The sequence below is a fragment of the Mus musculus genome, chromosome 7 (genome assembly GCF_000001635.26).
Source record: "Mus musculus strain C57BL/6J chromosome 7, GRCm38.p6 C57BL/6J".
Taxonomy (NCBI): domain Eukaryota; kingdom Metazoa; phylum Chordata; class Mammalia; order Rodentia; family Muridae; genus Mus; species Mus musculus.
This window is the reverse complement of record NC_000073.6, coordinates 80,209,543-80,232,852: the sequence shown is the minus strand read 5'-3', so window position 1 is coordinate 80,232,852 and position 23,310 is coordinate 80,209,543. Positions and strand designations below refer to the sequence as shown.

At 50.0% G+C, this 23,310-nt stretch overlaps 2 protein-coding genes across 8 annotated transcripts in view; one reads left to right on the top strand and one right to left on the bottom strand.

Annotated features, from left to right (window-relative positions):
* Nucleotides 1–47: 47 nt before the first annotated feature.
* On the top strand, nucleotides 48–5,697 carry Cib1 (calcium and integrin binding 1 (calmyrin)). Of its 5 annotated transcripts, none has more exons than NM_001291275.1 (7): nucleotides 48–343; nucleotides 475–509; nucleotides 2,429–2,537; nucleotides 4,320–4,455; nucleotides 4,573–4,691; nucleotides 4,771–4,859; nucleotides 5,467–5,697. In NM_001291275.1, the coding sequence occupies exons 1-7, from the start codon at nucleotides 293–295 to the stop codon at nucleotides 5,486–5,488; spliced, it is 561 nt and encodes a 186-aa protein (NP_001278204.1). In that variant the 5' UTR covers nucleotides 48–292; the 3' UTR covers nucleotides 5,489–5,697. The 5 variants fall into 5 exon arrangements, with proteins under 5 accessions (NP_001278204.1, NP_036000.1, NP_001278205.1 ...); NM_011870.5 differs by having other exon boundaries at nucleotides 4,305–4,455; XM_030242553.1 differs by having other exon boundaries at nucleotides 79–343; nucleotides 475–850; nucleotides 4,305–4,455.
* Nucleotides 5,698–6,206: 509 nt separating this feature from the next.
* Sema4b (sema domain, immunoglobulin domain (Ig), transmembrane domain (TM) and short cytoplasmic domain, (semaphorin) 4B) overlaps nucleotides 6,207–23,310 on the bottom strand; it is a 39,777-nt gene continuing 22,673 nt past the window's right edge. For 2 of the 3 annotated variants that reach the window (NM_013659.5, NM_001360135.2), the window contains 13 exons: nucleotides 19,894–20,057; nucleotides 19,528–19,590; nucleotides 17,131–17,229; nucleotides 16,413–16,524; nucleotides 16,010–16,123; nucleotides 15,754–15,905; nucleotides 13,789–13,970; nucleotides 13,517–13,667; nucleotides 12,522–12,732; nucleotides 12,296–12,411; nucleotides 11,899–12,065; nucleotides 8,837–8,919; nucleotides 6,452–8,257 (listed from right to left, as the gene is read on the bottom strand). In NM_013659.5, the coding sequence (NP_038687.2) occupies nucleotides 7,518–8,257; nucleotides 8,837–8,919; nucleotides 11,899–12,065; nucleotides 12,296–12,411; nucleotides 12,522–12,732; nucleotides 13,517–13,667; nucleotides 13,789–13,970; nucleotides 15,754–15,905; nucleotides 16,010–16,123; nucleotides 16,413–16,524; nucleotides 17,131–17,229; nucleotides 19,528–19,590; nucleotides 19,894–20,057 (2,354 nt within the window). In that variant the 3' untranslated portion in view covers nucleotides 6,452–7,517. Of the gene's footprint in view, nucleotides 8,258–8,836; nucleotides 8,920–11,898; nucleotides 12,066–12,295; nucleotides 12,412–12,521; nucleotides 12,733–13,516; nucleotides 13,668–13,788; nucleotides 13,971–15,753; nucleotides 15,906–16,009; nucleotides 16,124–16,412; nucleotides 16,525–17,130; nucleotides 17,230–19,527; nucleotides 19,591–19,893; nucleotides 20,058–23,310 lie in introns of all 3 variants that reach the window. The other variant, XM_030242259.1, reaches the window with a different exon arrangement.

Genomic DNA, 23,310 nt, shown 5'->3' with positions numbered 1-23,310 from the left:
CGTTCCGCCCCGCCCACTAGAAGGCGGGGCCACGAGGCCTGGGCCCCGCCCCGATGCGTCCGGCTCCTCCCCGGGCCCTCCCTCCAGCTCTCCTGGGCCCGCGGGGAGCCGGGAGCCGGCCCGCTGAGCGGCGCTAAGGGTGGCGGGGCACTGTAGGCAGGGGCGGGCCCGGGGGCGGAGGCCAGGCAGCGGTTGCTACGGGGACTGGGCGGGGACGCGGCCCCGAGGACGGAAGTGAGAAAGTTGCCGGCGTCCCGGGGAGAGTTGGCCTAGCTGTGCGCGCACCGCGGCGATGGGAGGTTCGGGCAGTCGCCTGTCTAAGGAGCTGCTGGCCGAGTACCAGGTGCGCGGGGCGCCAGTTCTCGCGGAGCTCGCGTGCGAGCCCGCGCAGGGGAGTGGGGTTCGGGGAACAGGTGGCGGGGCGGCCGTGGCTTTCGGGCGGCTTGCAGACCCTTGTCTGGATTTGCCTTTCAGGACCTGACGTTCCTGACCAAGCAGGAGATCCTCCTGTGAGTGCTGCCCTGACCCCGGTCCTCCAACTCGGGATTGCCAGGGGAGGGCTTTGCGGGTACTTTTCTCGCGGGATACGGATTGGACGTCTCACCTCCGAGGGTGGGGCTGTGCTTCTGGGATGTCAGGATCACTGGATCTGGAGTCGGAGGCTCAGAGTGCAAGTCCCACCCGCTCCAGAGCCTCACCTTTGCACCACGCAAACACTTCTGTGTATCCAGGAAAAGTTGAACTGTTTGAGCTCCTCTAGCCTCCTCACTGCCGAGCTTCCTGCTCGCTTCTAAAAGGAACTGCTGTGACTCTTTGCGGACTTTGCCCTCTGGCAAAACCAAGAGGTCTTGTACGTGGCTCGCTCCAATCCCAACTTTACCTGTTTAATTCAGTAACCGTTAACGTTTACTGAACCCTTACTCTGCCCAGTAGCTCCTGAGTGATCCACACATTACTTCAGGAGGAGGTTACAGATCAAGGAATCAGGTTCAGAGAGTTCTGAGAACTTGACTATAAAGCACACTATAAGTGATTTGCTGGCCAGAGCGCTTGAGTTAGGTTCCTAGCCCCACAATGAAATTCTACTGGGAAAGAGGTGGTGGCTGAGAGGAGTCTCTGGAGTGGAGGTAACATGTGTTTTTGTTACTGTAATGTTAGAGTCCAGGTACTTGGCCCACACAGGCAGTCCTAACCAGCTAGGCTGTGCTACCTGTCCTCAGTAGGCCAAGGAAAGGGACAATATTGAAAAGCAGAGAAACGAAATGTATCCAATGTGGCCATACTGGGAAAAAAAAAAAGCTAAGAATGGACATGACCGCTCCTCCCCCCATCTTTAAGTCAATCTTCATGTCCAGCTGATGTGAGGTTTATATTTAAATAAAGGGCAAGGGTATGTAAAATTAAGCAGCAGTCCTGGGCAAGATGGAGTCTCTCCTTCATTGTCTCAGCTCTAGTCTCATGAAAGGTGATCTTCTGACAAGTTACCAGAGCCGTCTGTGTAAAATCTCTTCCTGGTAGACATTTTCTCCTAAGTAGACAACAGGCTTCAATTCATCCTTCTCACAACACGAGATTGCCGGGGAATTCCAATTTCTCGGGGGACATTGTTTCTGTAGTTCAATAGCCAAAGGGACAGGCACAGATGTCTCTAGAGTTATCTTTTTCCTGCCAGGACTGTTGCAAAGAATGCCTGACACTGAAAGGGAAAGTCGCAGCTCAGGACCCCCAGACCAAGTTCTTAGCACAAAGGAGATTTATTGCCTTAGAGGGACAGAGGGCAAGAAATAACAAAGACATGAGTTCGAAGACAGGAAGAAGGGGAAGGGAACAATGGAGAGGTGGAAGGAGTATTTGTCCTACAGGAGAAAGGACTGCCTCTGGATAGAGAGGAGACAGACATGGACATAGGAAAATGGCAGATTATAAAGGTATAAGGGGAAACCCTGGGCTACGAGGAGGTGTTTAATTTTAGCCAAAGGGGGCTTTTGATTGCTGGACGTGAATACTTTGATAGCTGGACCTTGGTCGTCGGCCTCAGGAGGAGGAAGTGGCCAAATAGGGGAATAGACTTTGGGGGCTGGCTTTAGCAATGTAGGTTTGTAGCAAGGTAGAAGGAATTGGGCCCTGCAGAGTGAGCAAGGCCTGCCAGAACCATGCTCACCAAGCTAGTCAGAGTCCCTTCAGATAGTGTCTTGCAGACATGGGTAAGTTCTTATAATTGCCCACCCTAAGAAGGGACCCCCCCAAGCCTCTGCTGTTTTGTGAATTACCCTCTTTGGCTAAAGATTGCCCAATGACTGGGAATCCTGGGTGTGTGACTTAGTTTCACAGCTGGTTTATAGGGCATTCAAACCGCAGAATGGGGATGTCATAAATACAGGGAGACTGACTGCTTGAGGCCACCAATAAGTTCCCCTCTCTCTGCCAGAGCCCACAGACGCTTTTGTGAGCTGCTTCCCCCAGAGCAGCGGACCGTGGAGGAGTCACTGCACACCCGAGTATCGTTTGAGCAGATCCTCAGCCTCCCAGAGCTCAAGGTTCAGTCCTCTACCCACTTCATCCACCCTCTCTCTGCTAGTACCTTCCCTAACCCTTCCTATTGATTGTAAGCACATGCCACCACACCCTGGGGTTTTTATTTTGATGACATGGAATTGTGTGGGATGTGTACACATGTAAGTGCTGGTGCCTGTCGAGTTTCCCTGGTGCTGGGGTTATACGTGGTTGTGAGCTGTTCCTCACAGGTGCCAGGAACTGAACTAGGGTCCTCTGCAAGAGCAGTATGGACTTGTAATCCCTGAGCCATCTCTTCAGCCCACTCTTCCCGTTTAAAACCAGCATTCGTTCTGCATTCGTTCTGAGGATCGAATGCAGGTCTGTATGTTTCCACGGCGAGCACTGCACTGGCTGAGCCAGCCGACCACTTTCTCTTTCTGATCCCGGCTTTTACTATATACATAGCCTTTACTGACCTTGAACTTGCTTCAGTTCCCCTTTCCCTGCCTTGTGAGCACCAGGATTATATGTATGCATCACTATGCCCAGCTTGCTATGAGTAATAATAAGTATTGTTGTTGTATTTTCCAAGATGTTTCTCTGTGTATCCCTAGCTGTCTTGGAACTCGATTTGTAGACCAGGTTGCCTCAAACTCAAAGATCTGCCTGGGAGGAAAGGTGTGTGCCACCATTGCCTGGGTTATAATTACTATTTTGAGACAGGGTCTCATTGTGGAGTGCTGGCTGTCCTGGCTGGAACTTGCTATGTAAACTAGGTTCTCCTTGAACTCTTGGATACGCCTGCCTTTGCCTCCTCAGGGCTAGAATTAAAAGCATGCACTTGTCTGCGATTCCTATGCAAAGAGCCTGACTGGGTAACAAAATAATCACCCAGTTAAGTATTTTTTTTACAAATGATCAGCTTGGTCCAGCCAGGTAGGTTAGCAGATAAAAACCCTTGCCTTGTTGTGCATGCCTTTTGTCTTTAATTCCAGCAGTTGGGAGGCAGAAGCAGGTGGTGGATCTCTTGAGTTTGAGGCCAGTCTGGTCTGTAGAGCCAGACTCTATAGACCTTTATAGAGAAACCCTGTCTTGAAAATCCAGAAACAGGCTGGGAAGTGGTGGCGCACGCCTTTAGTCCCAGCACTCGGGAGGCAGAGGCAGGTGGATTTCTGAGTTTGAGGCCAGTCTGGTCTACAGAGTGAGTTCCAGGACAGCCAGGACTACACAGAGAAACCCAACTCAAACAAACAAAAGAAAATCCAGAAACAAAATCACTTGCCTTGTAATCCCAAGGACCTAAGTTTGATCCCTGGCGCCCATGGTAGAAGGAGAAAATAGTCTATGAAAAGTTACCCTTGATTTCCACATGTGTGGAGTGGCCTGTACTCATGTGTGCACATGCACAACTATGATAATCAGCTCCTCTTGTGGCCATGCTTAACGTGCCTATCTTTTCCTGCTAGGACCCTACTTGTGATGTGTGTGAGTGAGACTGCCCCTTCCCTGGCTGGCTTAGTAGTCCCTCCAGTGCCCTCCATGTCCTGGCCTCAAAGGTCCTCCCCTTCGAGCCTGAACTCTATGGAGTGCCGCTATTGTAATGAGCTTCCTCGAGTTTCCAGAAGGGAATCAGGCATGGTGGTGCATACCTGCAATCCAGCACCTGGGAGGTAGAGGCAGGAGGATGAGGAGTTGGAGGCCAGCATGGGTTTGTGAGACCCTGCCTCAGAAGGACTTTCCAGTTGAGCTGGCTGAGTTTGTAACCCAGGTCATGCCCTGTGATGTTCACAGAAGGCTTTCTTACACAGGCTAACCCTTTCAAGGAGCGAATCTGCATGGTCTTCTCCACATCACCTACCAGAGACAGCCTGAGCTTTGAGGACTTCCTGGACCTCCTGAGTGTCTTCAGTGACACAGCAACCCCAGACATCAAGTCACACTATGCCTTCCGCATCTTTGGTAAGCACTGTGAGAATGGCTGGGCCCCACTCCTTCCCACACAGGAAAGAGGGTAGGTGTGTGCCTGCAGACTGCCTCTTGAGCATATCCTAGTTGCTCCCTGTGTCTGCTGCCTAGACTTTGATGACGATGGAACCCTGGACAGAGAAGACCTGAGCCAGCTTGTGAATTGCCTCACGGGAGAGGGCGAGGACACTCGGCTCAGTGCTTCTGAGATGAAGCAGCTGATTGACAATGTGAGCTGCAGCTTCTGGCTAGGTTGGGGTGTCGGGTGGGAAGGGTTGGAGCTGACGCATAAAGCCCTCTCTTCCCTAGATCCTGGAAGAGTCAGACATTGACAGGGATGGGACCATCAATCTTTCCGAGTTCCAGCATGTCATCTCGCGCTCACCAGACTTTGCCAGGTGTGACAGGGGCTCCTGCATTCTGAGTACCCATCTACTCTGGGATGGTATCAAGGGCATGATTCAGGATGGTCTTTCAGAGGACACAGGGGACCCAGCCCACTCTATTTTTTGTTTTTTTTTTTTTGAGACTGATATTAAAGTTGTGCATCAGCACACACAGCCTGGACTTTTGAACTTCTGGTTTTCCTTCCTCTACCTCCTGAGTGCTAGGATGTCTAGTTTTGTGGTACCAAGAATTGAACAGTTTCAAACCTGTTATGCAAGTACTCTACTGAGCTACATGTCCAGCTCCTCAAACAGGAACCTTTGGCTGTGGTGGTACAGGTCTATAATCCCAGCACACAGAAGGCAAAGGCAGGCTTGGTGCCTGTGCAAGGCTAGCTAGGTGAATTCCATGCCAGCCAGAACTTGTTTCAGAGGGACAAAAAAGTCATAGGAGAGAAGTGGGTATGGTTAGTCAGGGCTGTACCACCCCCTTCTATCAGGAAACCCAAGGGGTATAGCGCAGTGGTAGAGTGTACATGTTTAACATGTGTTAGGCCCTGGGTTTGATCCCCAGCACCAAACCAAAAAGCCAAACCTAACTCACTCTTCCCTCCTGCAGCTCCTTTAAGATTGTCCTGTGATGTCTTCTAAGTACCAACATCCTGTCCAAGACCTGGCCACTGCTGAGATGTGGCCAAGGTTATGCCTGCGGTGTCAGGGCCAGTGCCGGCCCAGCCTGGAGAGGGCGCTGCAGAGTCTGGCCCCCTGGCAGGGGAGGACCCTCCCCCTTGTCACTGCTGTTGTCATCACTGTGTTTACTAATTGGTAATAAAGGTTTAGAAATGTTTGACTTCCTTGTATGATGGTAGCAGCAGGACTGGACATGTAGGCGCCTCTGATCATCCCCACTTTGGAGACATTCAAGTTCATTTCCATATGTGTGAGAACTTACTGAATGGTTCACCAAAGAAAAGTCAGTTTTCCCATATCATCTGAAAACTTAAAACACTAGAGTAACAAAAAGTCCTGCCCTGTCCTCTAAACTGGGTGCAGATGAAAGGAATTCACTATGCTAAGACCACACTCTGCCAGGTAACATCAGTTAGACTTTAGAGAAAGGGACCCCCAGGAAGATAAAACCCCAAAGCAGTGCCAGGCTGGGGAGATAGCTCACTTAGTCAAGTGTCTGCCTCACAAGATGAGGCCCTCAGTCCATGAGCTGGGGAAGCAGAGACAGGAGGATCCCTGCCCGGACTCACTAGCCAGCCACTCTAGCCTAATGGTGAGCTTGCAGCTAATGAGACCCCGACTAATAAGGCAAATGCAGTTCCTACGGATGACACATACCTAAGGAGAGCCTCTGGTCTCCGCATATACATATATTCCTATCACATACACACAAAGCAAAGGAGAGCCTCTGGTCTCCGCATATACATATATTCCTATCACATAAACACAAAGCAAAGGAGAGCCTCTGGTCTCCGCATATACATATATTCCTATCACATACACACAAAGCAAAGGAGAGCCTCTGGTCTCCGCATATACATATATTCATATCACATACACACAAAGCAAAGCCCTTCAGGAATGTGGGCCACAAATAACTATAATTTGTCGGATTTTATTTAAAAAAGAAAGTAAAGTGCATCTTATTAAAAAAAAATATAAAACCCATGTAAATTCAGGGTCCTTGTGATGGGCAGTGTCAGCATCCCTTAGAGTGACGGGCACGGTGAGCTAGGACAAGGAACGAGGATCCAGGAGTCTGTGTAGGAATTAGAAGATGGGTGGGGCCGGGCAGTGGTGGCACACGCCTTTAATCCCAGCACTTGGGAGGCAGTCAGGCGGATTTCTAAGTTCGAGACCAGCCTGGTCTACAAAGTGAGTTCCAGGACAGCCAGGGCTACACAGAGAAAGCCTGTCTCGAAAAACCAAAAAAAAAAAAAAAAAAAAAAAAAAAAGACGTCGATGGGTAGGGACATAGTTCTCTGACTGGGAAAAGGACAGTAGGCAAGTCTTCTGTCACAACCCCCCTTGGGGGTCACTCCCTTGCTTTTGAGGCCACAGCCTGATACAGGCTGGAGAAGTCCGGGAACTGGGACTGAGCCCAGGGTCTGGTGAGGAGGGCTGCAGAATCAGCCTAGCCCTCTGGTCCCTGAGGTGGTAGGGTGTCAGCGGTCACAGATATGTCCTCGGTTGGCTGAAGCTGGAGCAGGGCCCTGATTCTGCAGTGAGAAAGGGTAGCCTCAGCAGCAGAGTAAGGCGGAAGGTAGAATAGTCCAGTCGGGGAGGGATTCTCAACTTCGGCTTGCTCACAAAGCCACTTTGGAGAAGTCCCCAAGAGCCCAGCAGGCTGAACTGGAGTGGCTATGTTGTAGTCTTCCTTGTCTGTTTCTCCTTCCTCTCTGGCTTCACATTTGCAGTTTTAAACAAAGGGCTCAGTTAAGTAGCAGAGTTCTGCCACCCAGACAAGGACCCTCTGGCCCCTGGAGGCAGCCCAGTTCTCGGCCAGACACTGGAAGCAGCTGGCTGGGCTGTTGGGCCTGTGGTACCAGCTGCCCTCCAGTCAGGGTACCGTGGCTGTGTTCTGTGAGAAGCAGAGGTAGCTGACCTCCACTGAACACTCACAACCCCTGAGGTCAGGGTGACCACATCTAAAGTCAGCTCTCATACCACAGAGTCTCGGATCTCAGAGCCCAGTCGAACTCGGGGCCGGGGACACACGGGAGACACCTCTACAAAGCTGTCCTGGATGCTCAGTGGCCTCTTCTCTGATTCAGTGAAGACTCTGGGCCCTGGGGAGCTATCCGACAGAGCCTGGTAGCCTCGGTGGTCAAGTGGGGTGCTAGGAGGGCCGACACCATTCAGCGGTCGGGTCTCAGGTGGTAGCACTATAGGGCGAGTCTTGGGGTGCACACTGGCACATTCGCCCTGCTTTAGGAAGAGTTTCATGCCATCCCGATGTCGGTAGAGAAAGAACAGAAACAAAAGCACCATAGCAAACACAAACAGAGTACACATCACCAGGAATTCATTCCAGTAGGACTTGTCCGCACCCCAGCTGGCCCTGCCACCAGCCGGTGCACTCACTCGTGATGTGTTGATAATGACTGGGGTACCATCACGCTGGTTCTTTTGGTCCATTACCCCCTCCTCCATCACCTCTGGGCAGTAGCTGGCCACAAGCTGCTGGAATCCTTCTTCTATCGACCAACACTGGAACACCCCCAAACCCTGCTGGCTGCCCACCAGCAGCAGGTCCCCGGTGGGTAACACGCGGCAGGAGGCAGAGGCATTGACTGGGGCTCCATTGTGCACCCAGAGCCGAGTGGCCAGGTTTGAGAGGAGTGGGCAGGCCAGGGTGTTCACTGTGTTTGGTTGGATCTGGACTTGTTTACATGGCTTACCTGTGGGCAGAATAGGCATGGGGTAGAAGAGGTCATTGCCCAGAGCAGCTCCAGACTTAGGCCCACCCTCCTCAATCTGGTGCTATGATAGTGTGGTAGTTTGAATGAAAATGGCCCCATAGGCTCAAAGGCAATTAATTACACTATTGGGACGTGTGGCCTTGCTGAAAGAAGTGTGTCACTGGGGCTGGGCCTTGAGGTTTCAGATGCCCAAGCCAGGTTCAGTGACACTCTCTCTCCCTGCTGTCCACTGATCCAGATTTAGAACTCTCACTACCTCTCCAGCACCATGTCTGCCTGCAATGCCACCATGCTTCCTGCTATGACAATAATGGACTGACCTCTGAACTGTAAGCTAACCTCAATTAAACATTTTCCTTTATAAGAGCTGTGATCATGGTGTCTCTTCCCAGCCACAGAAACTCTAACTAGGACCAATGGTAACTTGGGCGATGGTTGGGACTAAGTGACTCATGATCTGGACTCTTCTTTGTAGGGCTAGAGGAATAAATTTGTACCTAAAAATACCTAGAGGTGTTTTCCAAGCAAATATGGCTCACCTTTCCCAGGGCATCTTACCTGGCACAAGAAACCGGGCCTTGTATGAGGAATTCTTGCAGAGTTCCTTGACACTGGCACCCTCAATGTCCTGGGTCCATGGCCTGGGTATAAAAGAGTCTTGGGTAGAATCCCATTGGCCAGTGTTCCTTTTTCCCTCCACTGCTGGTGTAAGCCCACCAGGCCCAAAGCAGGTGCAGGAGACTTGCCTGAGCAGAGTCCCCACCACCATGGGGCTGACTGGGTATTTCTAGTCATAATTACAGGTGTGTGTGTTTAGAAGACAGCCTTGGTGTCATCCTTATGAACACCATCCACCTCCTTTGAGACACAGCGTCTCATTAGCTTGGAGTTTAACAACTAGGAAAGATCAGATGGGCAGGGAACTACAGGGGTACTTCTTGCCACCATCATGCTCGGCATTTTTATGTGTGTTCTGAGAATCAAACTCAGATTGTCACGCTTTTGAGGCAAGTACTCCACGGTCTGAGCCGTCTCCTCAGACCCCGTCTACACATTACCACAAATAAAGTCACAAACAACCCCCTTTTGCTATAAAAGCAGAATGTGCCTAGCACTTGGGAGGTAGTCACAGGAGGTACAGAAATCCAAAGTTATCTTCACAACACAGTGAACTGGAGGTCAGTCTAGGCTACATGAGACCCTGTCTGAAATACTACCCTCCCACAAAAGAAGGCAATTAAAAACCCAAGAAATGGCCATGAGGTGCACAACAGTCCTAGCTACAGAGCAGGACCCTGTCGAAAGAAAGAAAGAAAGAAAGAAAGAAAGAAAGAAAGAAAGAAAGAAAGAAAGAAAGAAAGAGAGAGAGAGAGAGAGAGAGAGAGAGAAAGGAAGAAAGGAAGGAAGGAAGGAAGGAAGGAAGGAAGGAAGGAAGGAAGGAAGGAAGAGGGAGGGAGGGAGAGAAAGAGAGGGAAAGGAAGGGAAGAAAGAGGGAAGGGAAGGAAGGAAGGAAGTAAAGAAGGAAGGAGGAAGGAAGGAAGGAAGGAGGAAGGAAAGCAAGCCAGGCTTTCCTTTTATTCTTTTTTTTTTTTTTTTTTTGGCTAGGATAGGCAAGGTAGCCCAGGCTACCCTCCCTCCAACTGCAAACTCTTTTACTTTAGACTCTCTAGTTTTGGGGTTACAGGTGTGTAACTAGAAAAGGTGAATTTTCATGCACTTATAAGTTAGAAAGCTCAGCCAGGCAGTGTAGTACACATCTTTAATGCCAGCACTTGGGGAAGCTGAGACAGATTTCTGTGAGTTTGAGGCCAGCCTGGTCTACATAGTGAATTCCTGGCTAGCCAGGGCTATAGTGAGACCCTGTCTCAAAAAAGGAGAAAATAAAACTCAACCAAGCATAAAGAATACAAGCACTACAGAAGTTGCCCAGAATCTGCTATGAATCAGCCAAGGGAGACCTTACATCCATGCTTCCAGGAGTTTATCAGGGTTTCTGCTGCTGTTGTTTTGTTTTACTGGGTGTGTGTGTGTGTGTGTGTGTGTGTGTGTGTGTGTGTGTGTGTGTGTGTGTGTGTGTGTGTGTGTGTGTGTGTGTGTGTGTGCAAGAGTTGGGGGAGGAAAGGGAGGTTGAAACAGGGATTTTTTGTTTGTTTGTTTGTTTGTTTTTTTTTCCTGCACAGCCCTGACTATCTTGCAACTCAATGAATGTGTAAACCAGGCTGGCCTCAAAACTCACAGAGATCCATCTATCTGCCTCTGCCTGCTGAACCCTGGGATTAAAGGCATTTGCCAGAGCATCTAGCCCAAACTGGGTCTTAGTTATATAGCCTAGGCTAGCCCTAAACTTTTTATGTAGTCAAGGATAACTCTGAACTACAGATCGTCCTGCCTCCACCCCCCTAGTAACGGGACTTCAGGCCACACACACAAAATCATCCCCAAATATGGAAGTTCCTGAAAAAGTTTAAAGATAGACACCAGCCATACCACCTATAAGACAAGGATACGGCTAAGGGAGTGTATGACTTCTGTGCTTTAAGCGTGCAGTAATTTGTGTCCTTTTGATATAAACAAAAGAAAACTACAAATGAGAGATCCCATTTGTAATAAAACAATGAGATCATTCGTTTGACCCATTTTAGGGAAATACAAAGCCATGTTAAAATCCAGTCCACAGATAGGGCTGAAGAGCTTCACTTGGAGAACATCCCTCTTCTCGTCTTTTTTTTTTTTTTTTTTTAAATATTTACGTATTCCTTTTACGTATGTGCATCTGCCTATACCTAGGTGAATTTCCTGTACCAGGTGTATGCAGGAAGCCAGTTCTAAGCAGTTGGTTGTAAACTGCCTGATATGGGAGCTTAGGAATGAAACCTGGGTCCTCTATGAGAGCAGTCCGTGCTCTTAACTGCTGAGCCACGTCTCCAGCACCATCCATTTTTGTGAGACAAAGTCTCCTGTAACTCCTGCTGGCCTTGAAACTCTTTGTTGCAGAGGATGTCCTTGAACTTCTGACCCTCCTGCCTCCACCTTCTGAACAGTAGGATTATACGCATGCACCAGCAGGTCCTGGCCACCCCATCTTCTTCTAAGCATCCACCACTATATCCTAGGCTACATGAGACCCTGCCTCAATAAAACCAAAAACAAACAACAGAACAACAATAAAACCAGGCACTGGATTACAGACAAACCCCACTTCAGCTGACTCATTCCTATTTTCATTTAAATGGAGACGGGGTCTCATTATGTGGTCCTGGCTGGTCTTAAATTCACAAAGATCTTCCTGCTTCTGCTTCCTGCATGCTAGGATTAAAGCTGTGCATCACTGTGCCAAATAGCACATCTCTGTTTTCTCAATAGACATCTCTAATTCTAATGTTACTCTACTTTTTAATGGTCTAACAGGCTTACCGAACAGCCTACTTACAATAAGCTATGTGCATGTGGCAATCCACATCTTCTTTACTAGATGTTTCTTATTCTGGCAAACCCTGTCTATCTGGTCCATATAGATTATATGGCCACAGAGAGCTGAGAAATAACCATGTGCAGGGGTCCCAGAGAAGATGCAGTGCTCAGAGATGAGGAGGAGTCACTGGGTCTTTGGGAGTTCTCACCTGGAGGCCAGATCAGGCTGGTAGAGGCTAGCGAGCCTGCAGGCAGAGCCAGTCCAGGCGCAGTAGGGGTCTCGAGCCAGGAGGCAGTCTCCACAGGTTGGGTACAGGCTGCAGTTGGCTACGGGCACTTGCACCACCCCGGAATGGGAGGAGGCATACAACAGTCCCTACACAGCCAAACATGAAGAGTGAGAGGGAGACACAGGCACCGGGACACTGTCATACTAGCCTCACATGCTCACTAGTCATCCCAGGGCACCCCTGACAAGTTCTGCCACATATCCTTTTTATGGTCAGAAGCCAGGGCTCTGTAACTTTCCATCTTGCTTTGGCAAGGGACAGAAAAGCTGGCTTGTTGACAGTCAAAGTGGTCAAATTCACTCCATGGCCCACTCACCCCATGGCTGTCCAAGAGCAGGTTCTGCACAGGCTGTCCTTGAGGGAAGATCTGCAGCTCCTCAATGATGTGGACTCTGGAGCTCAGGGTCACTGCTTTGTGCAGGCGGCCATCACCTGCAAGCATGGTCACGACTCAGGCCGTGGTGGAGCCCACCGCCCACGATCTACCAGCCATGCATGTATTGCCCTCCTTAACTCAATTCTGCAGGGCTGCAGACACTCACCAGTGCCCAGAAATAGGACATCATAAGTGCTGTGCAGGCCAGGCACACGGTGCACAGCCACACGCTGGTAGCGGGCTCTGGGCTGCAGCAGCAGCAGGCGACTGCGGACCTGCCCATCCATCAAGAAGTGATCCTTGAGGAAGTTCAGCACTCGGTCTGGGAGCTGCAGGGACGAGTTGATCTTCCGTTCCCGGGCACTGTTGGTAATGCACTGAAGAAGGCAGAAACAGGAGGGACAGGAATCAGCGTGGAGCATGCCTCCTGGGACAGTAGCGGCCCCTGCCACATTAACTATGCTCCAGAAATCATGGAACATCTGCCTTTCTGCACTGTGCTGGTCCAAAGGCAAATCTGACGTGTGAAGAAAGCAAGACCGGGGTTTCCTGCTGGCCTCTGGCCTATTGATCCTCACCAAGTTTGCACACAGGTCTCAAAGTGTGACTTTTCATTTTGCCTGGGGCCTTACCCGTGCATCTTACCCTAGGGCTGCCGGGAAGTTTTCAGGGCCAATCTCAGTGCAGCCATAATCAATTCCCACACCTACCCAGGTCCTGCTTCTCTCTGCCCCAGGGTTTCTCTGTGTACAAGGCTTAGTCGGGTGGACAGAATAAAGGGATAATGACAGTACTGTGCAGCATTGTGCAAAGCACGGTACAGTGGCGTCTTCTTGTACTCCCAGGACTTGGGAGGACTGGGAATTCAAACAACCCAGATTACACCAGCCTGCTGCCTTTGAGACAGACAACTAAAAACAATCTACACCACTGCACGGAGGCCAAGCTGACGAGGCGGGACTGAAGGTGCTCTGTCATTCATGGGACATCTTCTTTGGTAAGATAGGAAGCCAGGGCTTATTACGCCCTACTTCAAAGAAGAGAAATCAGATTCACAGAAGCTTCATGGTTTGTCTGAAACCATACAACCTTGCTCTCAGCATGGTCCAGGGACCAAGCCTGCCCAGAAGCCACTCTGAGCACAACACTACTGATACCTACCGCTCCCGGCCGCGGTGTGGGCACCTGGTGGGTCTCGGTATACCACTGCTGTGTCTCTCTGTTTACTTTCTTGTACAGGCCGTCAAAGGCCTTCTGCACATCATTCATGGTGAAGACGCAGATGGCAGAGCCTTCTGTGGTCCCTCTGTGCCTGCAAAGGAAACAGCCAAATTAACTCTGTGCTCAGAGTTGAGAAGTGAGGCTCGAGATGCCATCAGCGGGCTCTAGCCACTCTTTACCCTCCTGTCCCCAGCTAAATCCTAGCATCTCACCACTGGGAGGTAAAGACCCCATAGAAAAGGGTCTTGCGCCAATCCTGAGGGTTGGGGTTCAGGGTGAAGACATCTTGTAGCACGTTAAAGGGAAAGCCATCATCAGGCCGGGAGCACAGGAGCTGAGCCTTGAGAAAGGAGGTCCAGCGTTGCTGCAACACCCGCTCTCCACCCTCATCGCCCTGTAGGAGAAGAGGGGACACGGGCTTAGTCACAAGCTGAGGGCCATTCTCGGAGGCACAGTGTCTCCTTGCCAGCCCTCCTCAGCAGTAGCTGAGTCACACAGGAATGAAGAATGAGAGAGAGCACCAGGACAGATGTGCACCTAAAATTGAGTATGTTTTCATCAGGAAAGTGTGTTCCCTACTGTGGACAACGAGCAAAGAAGGACCAGGGGAAACCATCCAAATAGGGAAGGGCCAGGAGAGCGCTCGATGGCCAGTGCTATCTGGCATGCTAGCATCACTGGCCATGTCAGAAACCTGAAGCTTGAGTTTACTCAGGAGGATGAGACAGGAGGATTGCTCAAGTCTAAGAGTTTGCAGTCAGCCAGGGAGGGAGTGAAGTAGGGCTTCAACACAATGAACACATAAATGAATAAATAATAGGAAAAGGTGTCCATGATTGACGGATTACTGAGCAAACAGGGAGAAATAGCACAACTCAGGTCTCAGGTTTGTAACTGAGTTAATACAAATACATTAGTTTGAACAGATCAGCAAAGAACACTTTAACAATGGCTTCTTCTTGTGATAGCAGGGGCCCTAAGAGCTTTACACGGCAGAATTTAATTCATGCAACAGCTAGTGATGTTATCACTGCCATTTAACAGCTAAGTTGGAACCTGGAAGTTCAAACTTGAGAATCTGGGCTCTTACACAGTGATGCCGTTGGCTGTTCACTCTAGGTCACTTCTTTGTACACTTTCCTGGGTTTCCAGTTTAAGAGAAAGCCAAGGACTTCTTTTCCAAGTAGCTTATAATTCTTATGTTTATAACCCTGGGCTTGATCCCCAGCAATATATAAACTAAGTGGGATAGCACACCAAAAGTTCAAGGTTAGCCTGAGTGACACAGGATGTTTGAAGGCAGCTGAACTCAAGACCCTAAGAGAGGAATACCTATTTAAAATTTTAAGATAGAATCTGTGGGCTGAGGCAGGTGGATCTCTGAATCTGAGGCCAGCCTGGTCTACAGAGAAAGTTCCAGGACAGCCAGGATTACAAAGAAAAACCCTGTCTTGGAAAAGAAACAAACAAAAAGACAGGACCAAAAGGAAAAAATGAAAAAAAAAAAAAAAGACAGGACCTTGCTAAGTTATCCAGGATGGCCTTAAACTTGAGACCTCCACTCCCCGGCTCCCTGAGTGTCAGGATTTGGAGTATGCGCCTTCACACCTACCTTCAATGTGAGATTTTCTCAATTAAAAGAAGAGAGGACAACCAGGAGTGTTGGTACCCTCCTTTAATCCCAGCACTTGGGAAGCAGAGGCAAACGGATCTTTGTGAGTTTGAGGCCAGCCTGGTCTATAGAGTGAGTCCCATGATGGCCAAAACTATATAGTGAAACTTTGTCTCAAAAACAAAAACAAAAACAAAAGAAGCCAGGCAGTGCTGGTGCACACCTTTACTCCTAGCACTCAGGAGGCAGAGGCGGCAGATCTCTGAGCTTGAGGCCAGCCTGGTCTACAGAGTAAGTTCCAGGACAGCCGGGGCTACACAGAGAAACTCTGTCTTGAAAAACCAAACAAAAACAAAAAACAAAAGAGGACAGCAGTGTAGCATGGAGACGCCAGCTCAGCCCCGGGACACACTGTCCAGAGCCCAGACACTCCAGATTCAAGGCAAGGATGAGAAGGAAGAGGAGCCACAGACTGGTTTTGGGCTGCAACTCCCTGGGGACTGGTTCTGGAAGGTGACAGATGTGGGTGCACCTTGGGTGGATGACCCTGCGCCCTCCCACTCACCTTACAGACTCGGGCAACTCGGGACACGATGGTGTTCTCAAAGAACTCAAACTCCTGGCCCGTCTCGCTGAAGAAGAAGTAGATCTTATCATCATCACCTATGGGGCTGCCCAGGCTCTCGGGGACGTAGGCCGAGGCCACAAAGGCAGGGTCTGCAGAGGCCAGGGGAGGAGACACAGTCAGGCCAGGAACCTCGGGGACAGCATCCCCTCCCAAGGGTTAGGCAACTGCTCAGTGGGCCAAGGCAGAACTCCACCTTGTAGCCAGTTGAGGGAGCTCTCAGTCTTGGTGGGGCGGGAACTCTGGCTCCGGGAAATGGCTGGGTCGTTTCCCTGGAAGCTACTGACTGTTCCAGTGTACAGCTCACCATCTGCCAAGAGAATGTTCCCATGGGAATGGCTCCTTTGGCCCAGTCCCTGTGCCCTGCTCAGGGCCCAGAGTGACCGCAGCGCCATCCATCCTGCCTAGACGGAAGCAGGGACTTGGAAGAGGGCAGCCCAGGGTCACTCGATACCCTCTGGGAACCAGCACAGCATGGGGACACCACCTTACCTCTGGGACCCACACTGCCCAGAGCCCAGACACACCCCAGATTCGGTCCTCCTGCCCTGGGTATCTTCCACGGAGCACAAAAGCACCCAGCCTGTGACACCACTTACCAACCACCAGAGCCGTGGACTTGAAGTTGGGGTCAAAGGGACAACGACCCTTGCCATCCTCCAGAATGACATTGCCGGCCTCATCTTGGGCTAAAGTAAAGCTCGCTATGTGCTGTGGAGGAGTAGACAAGTAGCTCAGGACCAAGACACGGAACAAGGAAGTGCACAGGTTCTAAAGTACGTCTCCTTACCCCAGGGTCTACGCGAAGGAGTGTGTGCAGTGGGCACTATTCCCCAGCGAACAGGGAAGAGATGTAGCGTGGAAAATAGTCCTGGAGCCAGGGAGAGCAATGCAATGCAAACCCAGAAATTTCTGACTCCAAGCCCCGTGTTCCGCAACAGCATTAATGCCACCCTCTGCTAGAGCATGTTAGGGGATGGGGTAGGAACACAGGGCGGGCATACGCTGAAGGGTGCACAAGATGACCTGGGGCACCAAGCACAGCAAGGGAAAGAAACCAGTGGGCAGCAAATTGGAAGTCAGTCAGGCTCTCTAGGCAAGGTGGCTGCATGCACCCCTCCCTGCCCCGGCAGGGAGACCTAGTAGGACCTGGGAAGCAGCCAGGATGATGGGCTCACGGGTCTCAAGGGCCTACTGCTACCTAGAAGCCTGCCCCCAGGGTCCTCCTTCACCAGGAATCAGGGCTAGGGAAGAGTTCCTCTGGCAGAAAGGCTGTGCCCCAGGCAGCCAAGCCCCAGGGTAGAGGAGGGAACTTACAATGTAAGCACACAGGGGGCTGAAGGCGGCCGTGCCACAGGTGAGCAGGTGGCTGCTGTTGAGTGGCAGGAGGATCTTGATGTAGTTTTGACAGTCACGCTGTGGGGAAGGAGAGTATGTCAGGTCCACATATGCCACTAGGGGGCAGGGCTGAGGCCTCCTCCCCAGACCTAAGGCAGAACAAAAGAAACCTGGAGCTCTGGGCCGGGAGCTGGCTGGCAGAGCTTAAGCAGGGTCTGCACTGGGGCTCAGTTAGCTTCCAGATTGGCTAATACTCCTTCTCTGAGGTGAAAGGCACCCTAGAGGGGGTAATCCCACCTTTCAGAGTGTCTTAATCCTCTTGAGAGTCTTCTCTAACCCAGGGGGGAGACAGGCGGTAAAGCAGGAGGAATTGCTCAGCCCTGAACTCCTGGCACAAACTCCACCTCTACAAGGTGTCTGATAGGAACTGCCAAATTGGTGCCACCAACACCCCAAGACCCACTGAAGTTTTTCCATCTTTCCAGTGGCAGGCCGTGGCCTGGCTGTCTCTCAAATGCCACACCTTCCTGGATGCTAAACCTTCAATGAACAAAAACCCAGAATCTGATCATTTCTCACCCCTTTTTGGATGGTGCCCTGACTAAGGCACTGTCACTGCCTGAGCCACAATGGTCTCCCTTGTGTTCAATTCCAGAGAGGACACTTATCATCAACACAACGGGGCCCATTTGTTTATTTTTATTTATGACAGTCTCACCACACAGCCCAGGCTCACCTGGAATGAATAATCCTCTGCCTTACAAGTACTAGAATTACAAGGAGACACAAGCATGCCTGGCTCAAGGACAGCCTTTTAGAACACAGGCAAGACAGGCCTGGTGGCACGTCTCTATTTCCAGCTACTCGGGGGGGGGCTGAATGAAGAGGATCCCAAGTTCCAGTCCAGTCTGGGTGAAAAGGCCAGTCTAGGTGACAGAGAGAACCTGCCTCAGAAGCAGAGGGTCAGGGATGTGGCTCAGTGGTTTAGCACTTGTCTAACTCGTGAGACCCTGGGATTAATCGGAAGTTCCACAAAACAGTACAAAACCACACGGCCATGCCGCTTCTCTGCTAAGCTTTCTACTGGTTTCCAAAACGATTCATTCACTCAGAGTGAAACCCAAAGTCCTGCTTAGTGTCTGGGTATGTCACGGTCCAGTTCCTTACCTTCCTCTAAATAGTCTTTGCACTATATAAATGTCTGTCTGTCTGTCTTTTTTGGTCTTTTAAAGACAGTGTTTTTCTGTGTAGTTTTTGCTGTCCTGGAATTCACTCCGTACACCAGGCTGGCCTTGAACTCACAGAGAACCTGCCTCTGCCTCTAGAGCACTGAGATTAAAGGTGTGTGGCACCACCACCCAGCTGCTTTCATTCTTGTTTATTTTATGTGTATGAGTGTTTTGCCTGCATTGATGTGTGCACCTCTTTTGTGCCAGGTGCCCATGGAGGCCAGAGAGGGTATCGGGTCCCTGGGGACTGGAGCTACAGAAGGTCATGATCTGCCATGTGGGTACTGGGAAACAGGCTGATCCTCTAGAAGAGCAGCCCATATTCATACCTGCTGAACCATCTCTCCAGCCCTGGTATTGTCTGTCTGTCTGTCTGTCTGTCTTTCTTTCTTTCTCTTTTTTTTTTTCATGACCACCTTATAAACTGATTTTTCATTGGTTTTTCTTTCATTTTTTAGCTTTTTGAAATGATGTCATGGAGTCCAGTCCATCAATCTTCTATGTAGTCCAGGGTGGCCCCGAACTCCTAACCCTCCTGCCCACGTTCTGGGATTACAGCATGGTTTTACTTTTTCATAATGTCTCTAGTAGCTAACAGCAAGGACCAAGTGCTGAAGAGGGGCTGAGGCGCGTCTCACGGCCAGAGCACTTGTCTAGCTTGCCAGAGGCACCGTGTTCACCCCACACTGCCAACAAGTACTTGCTGACTGTTCCAGATTAAAGCGTGTATGGATGGGGAGGCCTCTGAGAATGGCAGCAAGTCCTACAAGAGAACTCTGGACTGGGCTGGATACCATCTAATGTCTTGGCTGAAATCAAACTAGAATCTGCCAGACTTATCTGTCCACTAGAGACCCTTTACAGACACTGTCACCACCTCACCAGGTTCATGTTGGTGCTAACGCTAATGGGACAGGAGCCCTGGATGCACTGGTTTATCCAGGGATATAGGCATACTATTCCCATCTTACAGGTGAGAAAACCAAGGGGTGACCAGATGAATCTATTTATCCAGGATCACATAGAGGACAGGGCTGGGGCTGGGGCTGGGGCTGGGGCTGAAGCCCAGTGCTGGCGATGTCCAGACTGTGTCCTTCCCATAACAGCCATATCTGCTCAGTGTTCTGCCCAGATCCCTCAGTCTCACCTTTGGGTCCTTGCCCTTGAAGCTGCACTGCTGCTTCCTGTCAGCATCTGCACTCCACAGCAGCTGTGGAAGGAGGAGGGAAATAGGTGTGCAAGGGCACAGAGGGTGTACAGAGCCACACTCCTGTCCTGTCCCGTCCAGAGCATCCTGACCAGCAGGCCAGCTTCCCAAACACACACACACACACACATACACACACACACACACATACACAGACTCACACATACCTCTCCTTGACACACACTAACACACACACACACACACACACACCTCTCCCTGACATACACACCACACACACCACAGACACACACACAGACACACACACACACAAACACACACCCCTAGCCATCCTCAGATGTCTCTCACCTCTTGGTACTCCCCGCCTGGCAAGAAGCTGAGGTTGCTGTTAAGTGCAAAGAGGGCCTCTCGGGCCCCCACATACAGCGTCTTGCCATCCTGGCTCAGCAGAAGGGCCGTGTAGTTGGAGATGTTTTCAGCTTCAAATTTTCTAATCAGCCTTTCTTCAGAGCCTGGGGAGAGAAGTCAGCATGCTTGAGAATGGCCTTTTCCATTCGTTTTAGGATAACTGCATCTAGTCTAAGGGAGATCTGCAGGACAGTTAGTGGCATGAACCTGGGGCAATAGGTTGGTTATTAAAAAGAGCATCACTCCTGACACTCAGACATAAAAAAGAAACGCACTGAAGTTCATGGAAAAGGAAATTAATTACAGCTCCATTCACAGGAGTGAAAAAGTAGAAACTGGGCTGGAGAGATGGCTCAGTGGTTAAGAGCACTGACTACTCTTCCAGAGGTCCTGAGTTCAATTCCCAGCAGCCACATGGTGGCTCACAACCATCTGTAATGGGATCTGATGCCCTCTTCTGGTGTGTCTGAAGACAGCTACAGTTTGCTCATATACATAATAAAAATAAATAAATCTTAAAAAAAAATTCTATACCTGAGAGCCCACGGTGGGGGAGAGCAGACTATGAGTCCATTCAATGGGATATAACCCAGCGTGCAGAAACAACATAGATTAGAAACTCCAGAAAATAGCAGATATAGTTGTATAAGAGATATATAGTCTTGCTATGTGTGATGGTACACGCCTGCAATCCCAGCACATGGAAGGATGAGGCAGAGGAATTAGAAGTTTCAGCCCAATCTGGGATTACTTAAGTGAGACACAGTTTTAAGAGGTAGAGAAAGGGCCAAAAAATATGAAGCAAATTAAAATGTAAAGTCATGGGTAACAATTACAAAAGGACAGGCAGGTAGCCCAGTGGGTAAAGGTGTTGGCCACCAAGCCTGACCACCTGAGTTCAATACCCAGGATCCGCATGGTAGAAGAGAGTGATTCCCACAAGCTGTCACCCTACCCCTCGTGAGTGTTATGGCAGTATGCATGCACACATACAAACAGCTGTAGTGAAGAGAAGAAAGGCTGACACATTTAACATCCTCCTTCGCCCAGCATCTGATCCAAAGAAAAGGCATGCAAAGGCGGCCCTCTCCCTCCCCTGATCCTGCCTCCAGCCAGAGCCCCCAGCTCTCAGGGAGACAGTGTCACTAAACATTGGCCTGGTCCTCAATACCTGACTGTGCCACAGACAGCCCGCATGCTGGGGGGGGGGGGGGAGTGCTGGGGGTGGATGGGGTAGGAATGAGACTCTGCTGTCCCTCCTGGGAGCTAAGTGGGTCACACTACGCTGTACTAGGCTAACGGGGCTCAGGGTGTGGCACAGTACGTGCTTGCCTAACATGTAAGGGCCTGGGTTTGGTCCCCAACAGCACACATGCCTGTATGTCAGATACACACAAGTAAGGATTACATTAGACATTGGAAGTAAAATGTTAAAGGGTATTGTAAGTGTATTGCTAATTAAAAAAAAAAAAGTGTACTGCTAATTTGATTGTAGCTGACACCCAGCCTAGGCCACTGTGAAGTATATAACCCTAGCCCAAACGGAGTTCGCTTTTTTTTTTTTTTTGGAGACAGCTCTGTTACATAGCCCAGACTAGTCTCAAAATCATGATTCTCCTGCCTCAGCCTCTTGGGTGCTGGGTGACAAGCATGCATTAGCATGCCCAGGCAGGGTATTATTTTAAGTGGCAAAGGAGGGAAAGCACAGAGCATGTAGGGACGGGTGAGGGGGACAAAGAGCTTCATATGTCCCTGCAGCAAGTGGAGAGGCAAGAGACAAGACAGAAAAGGTGGTGTGAGCATCTCATGTTGTGAGGCTCTCATGACAGCATCAAGAGGAACACTGGCAGGTGGGAACGCTCAGTGACCCAGAGAACAGGGCACAGAATGCAATGGCTGACAATGTCAGTTCTTACAGCAAAGTTTTTCCTGCTTAACATTTAAAAGAGTGTGTGAGTGTGTGGAGATCAGAGGGCAACTTCTGGGAATCGGTGCTCTCTTCTACCGCAGGAGTCCTAGGGATTGAATTCAGATTATCAGGCTTGGCAACAACAGTGCCTTTGCCCACTGAGCCATCTGGTCAGCATTCATGCATTTATACATACATACATTCATACATACATACATACATACATACCCCACACACACACAGTACAATGAGAAAATTTTAGGACCTACTCATTGTTGCAGAAGATGTAATTATTAAGAGATAATAATTATTTATCACTAAGCAAAAGTGAAGGTTGCAGAAGGTCTGGGCAGATTATTTCACTTTGTGGGGAAACGACCCAGACCCGCTGCAGTGACCCCGAGGAGGACATGAGCATTTCTCCTCTTTCTTAAAGGGATTATTTTGAGATTTTACAGTAAGCAACTTAAACTTACGTCATGAAAAAGATGTAAATTTAAGAGGGAAAAAGAAACAATCAACGCCCACTGGCCCATCAGTGTGTTCACACTCTGAATAACTGATGGGCGTAGAGAGAAATTTAAAACAACCAAAACAAACTAAAGAAACAAAAACCCACACCAAGCAGAAGGCAGCCCCTGACCAGCCTCAGGCATGTCCCAACCGACCAGTGGCTCAGGACCATGCAAACAAACACACTCACAGAGCTGGGAAGCCATGAAGACAGCATGCCAGCCAAGCAATGTGAGGATGACTTCATGTGTGTCTGCGTGTCCCGTGTCTTTACATACCCTCAGCCTGGTTCCAGGAAGAGGTAAGGAAACACAAAGACAAGAAAGTGTTGAGATAGAAGCATTAAAATCACAGGCAGAGAAAAACCAATCTGAAGAAGACATCTAAACCAGAGAGAAAAGAGCGGTCACACAAGCAGGTCACAGGATCTTTACATAGCTATTGGGGTGGGTTGCAAATTTAGTACCAAGACTCCTGGTAGCCACGGAGAAAGGGGAAATGAAAAAACTTGGTTCTCACACTGTTCAAGAACAGGAAACCACACTAGCCCTTTGACGGAAGCTCAGCTTTTTTTTACCACACAGCACAGGGTGCTGAAGCAGCTCTCAGGTGGGGCTTCCCTAGTAAGCCTGCTGAGACACATGAGGTAGAGAGCAGCTCCAGTCACTGGACAACAGGGCCCCCACCGCTGCGCCCCAGAAGCTCTCCTGGGGAGGGATGCGGTGCAGAAGTTTGAGGACATTTGTATAGCTCTGTGGCTGAAGTCTTGACAAACTCCTAAAACCCAGAGTTACACACAGGGCTGCGCTAGAACTTTAAGGAACGGTCCTGCCTGAGGCCAGAGGCAGTTGAAACCTCTCTTTAAACCACCAAGAGCCTTTTCTCAAACTCAACTCCTGCAGCTCCAGAGACTTCCAACCCTTAGTACTTCGATA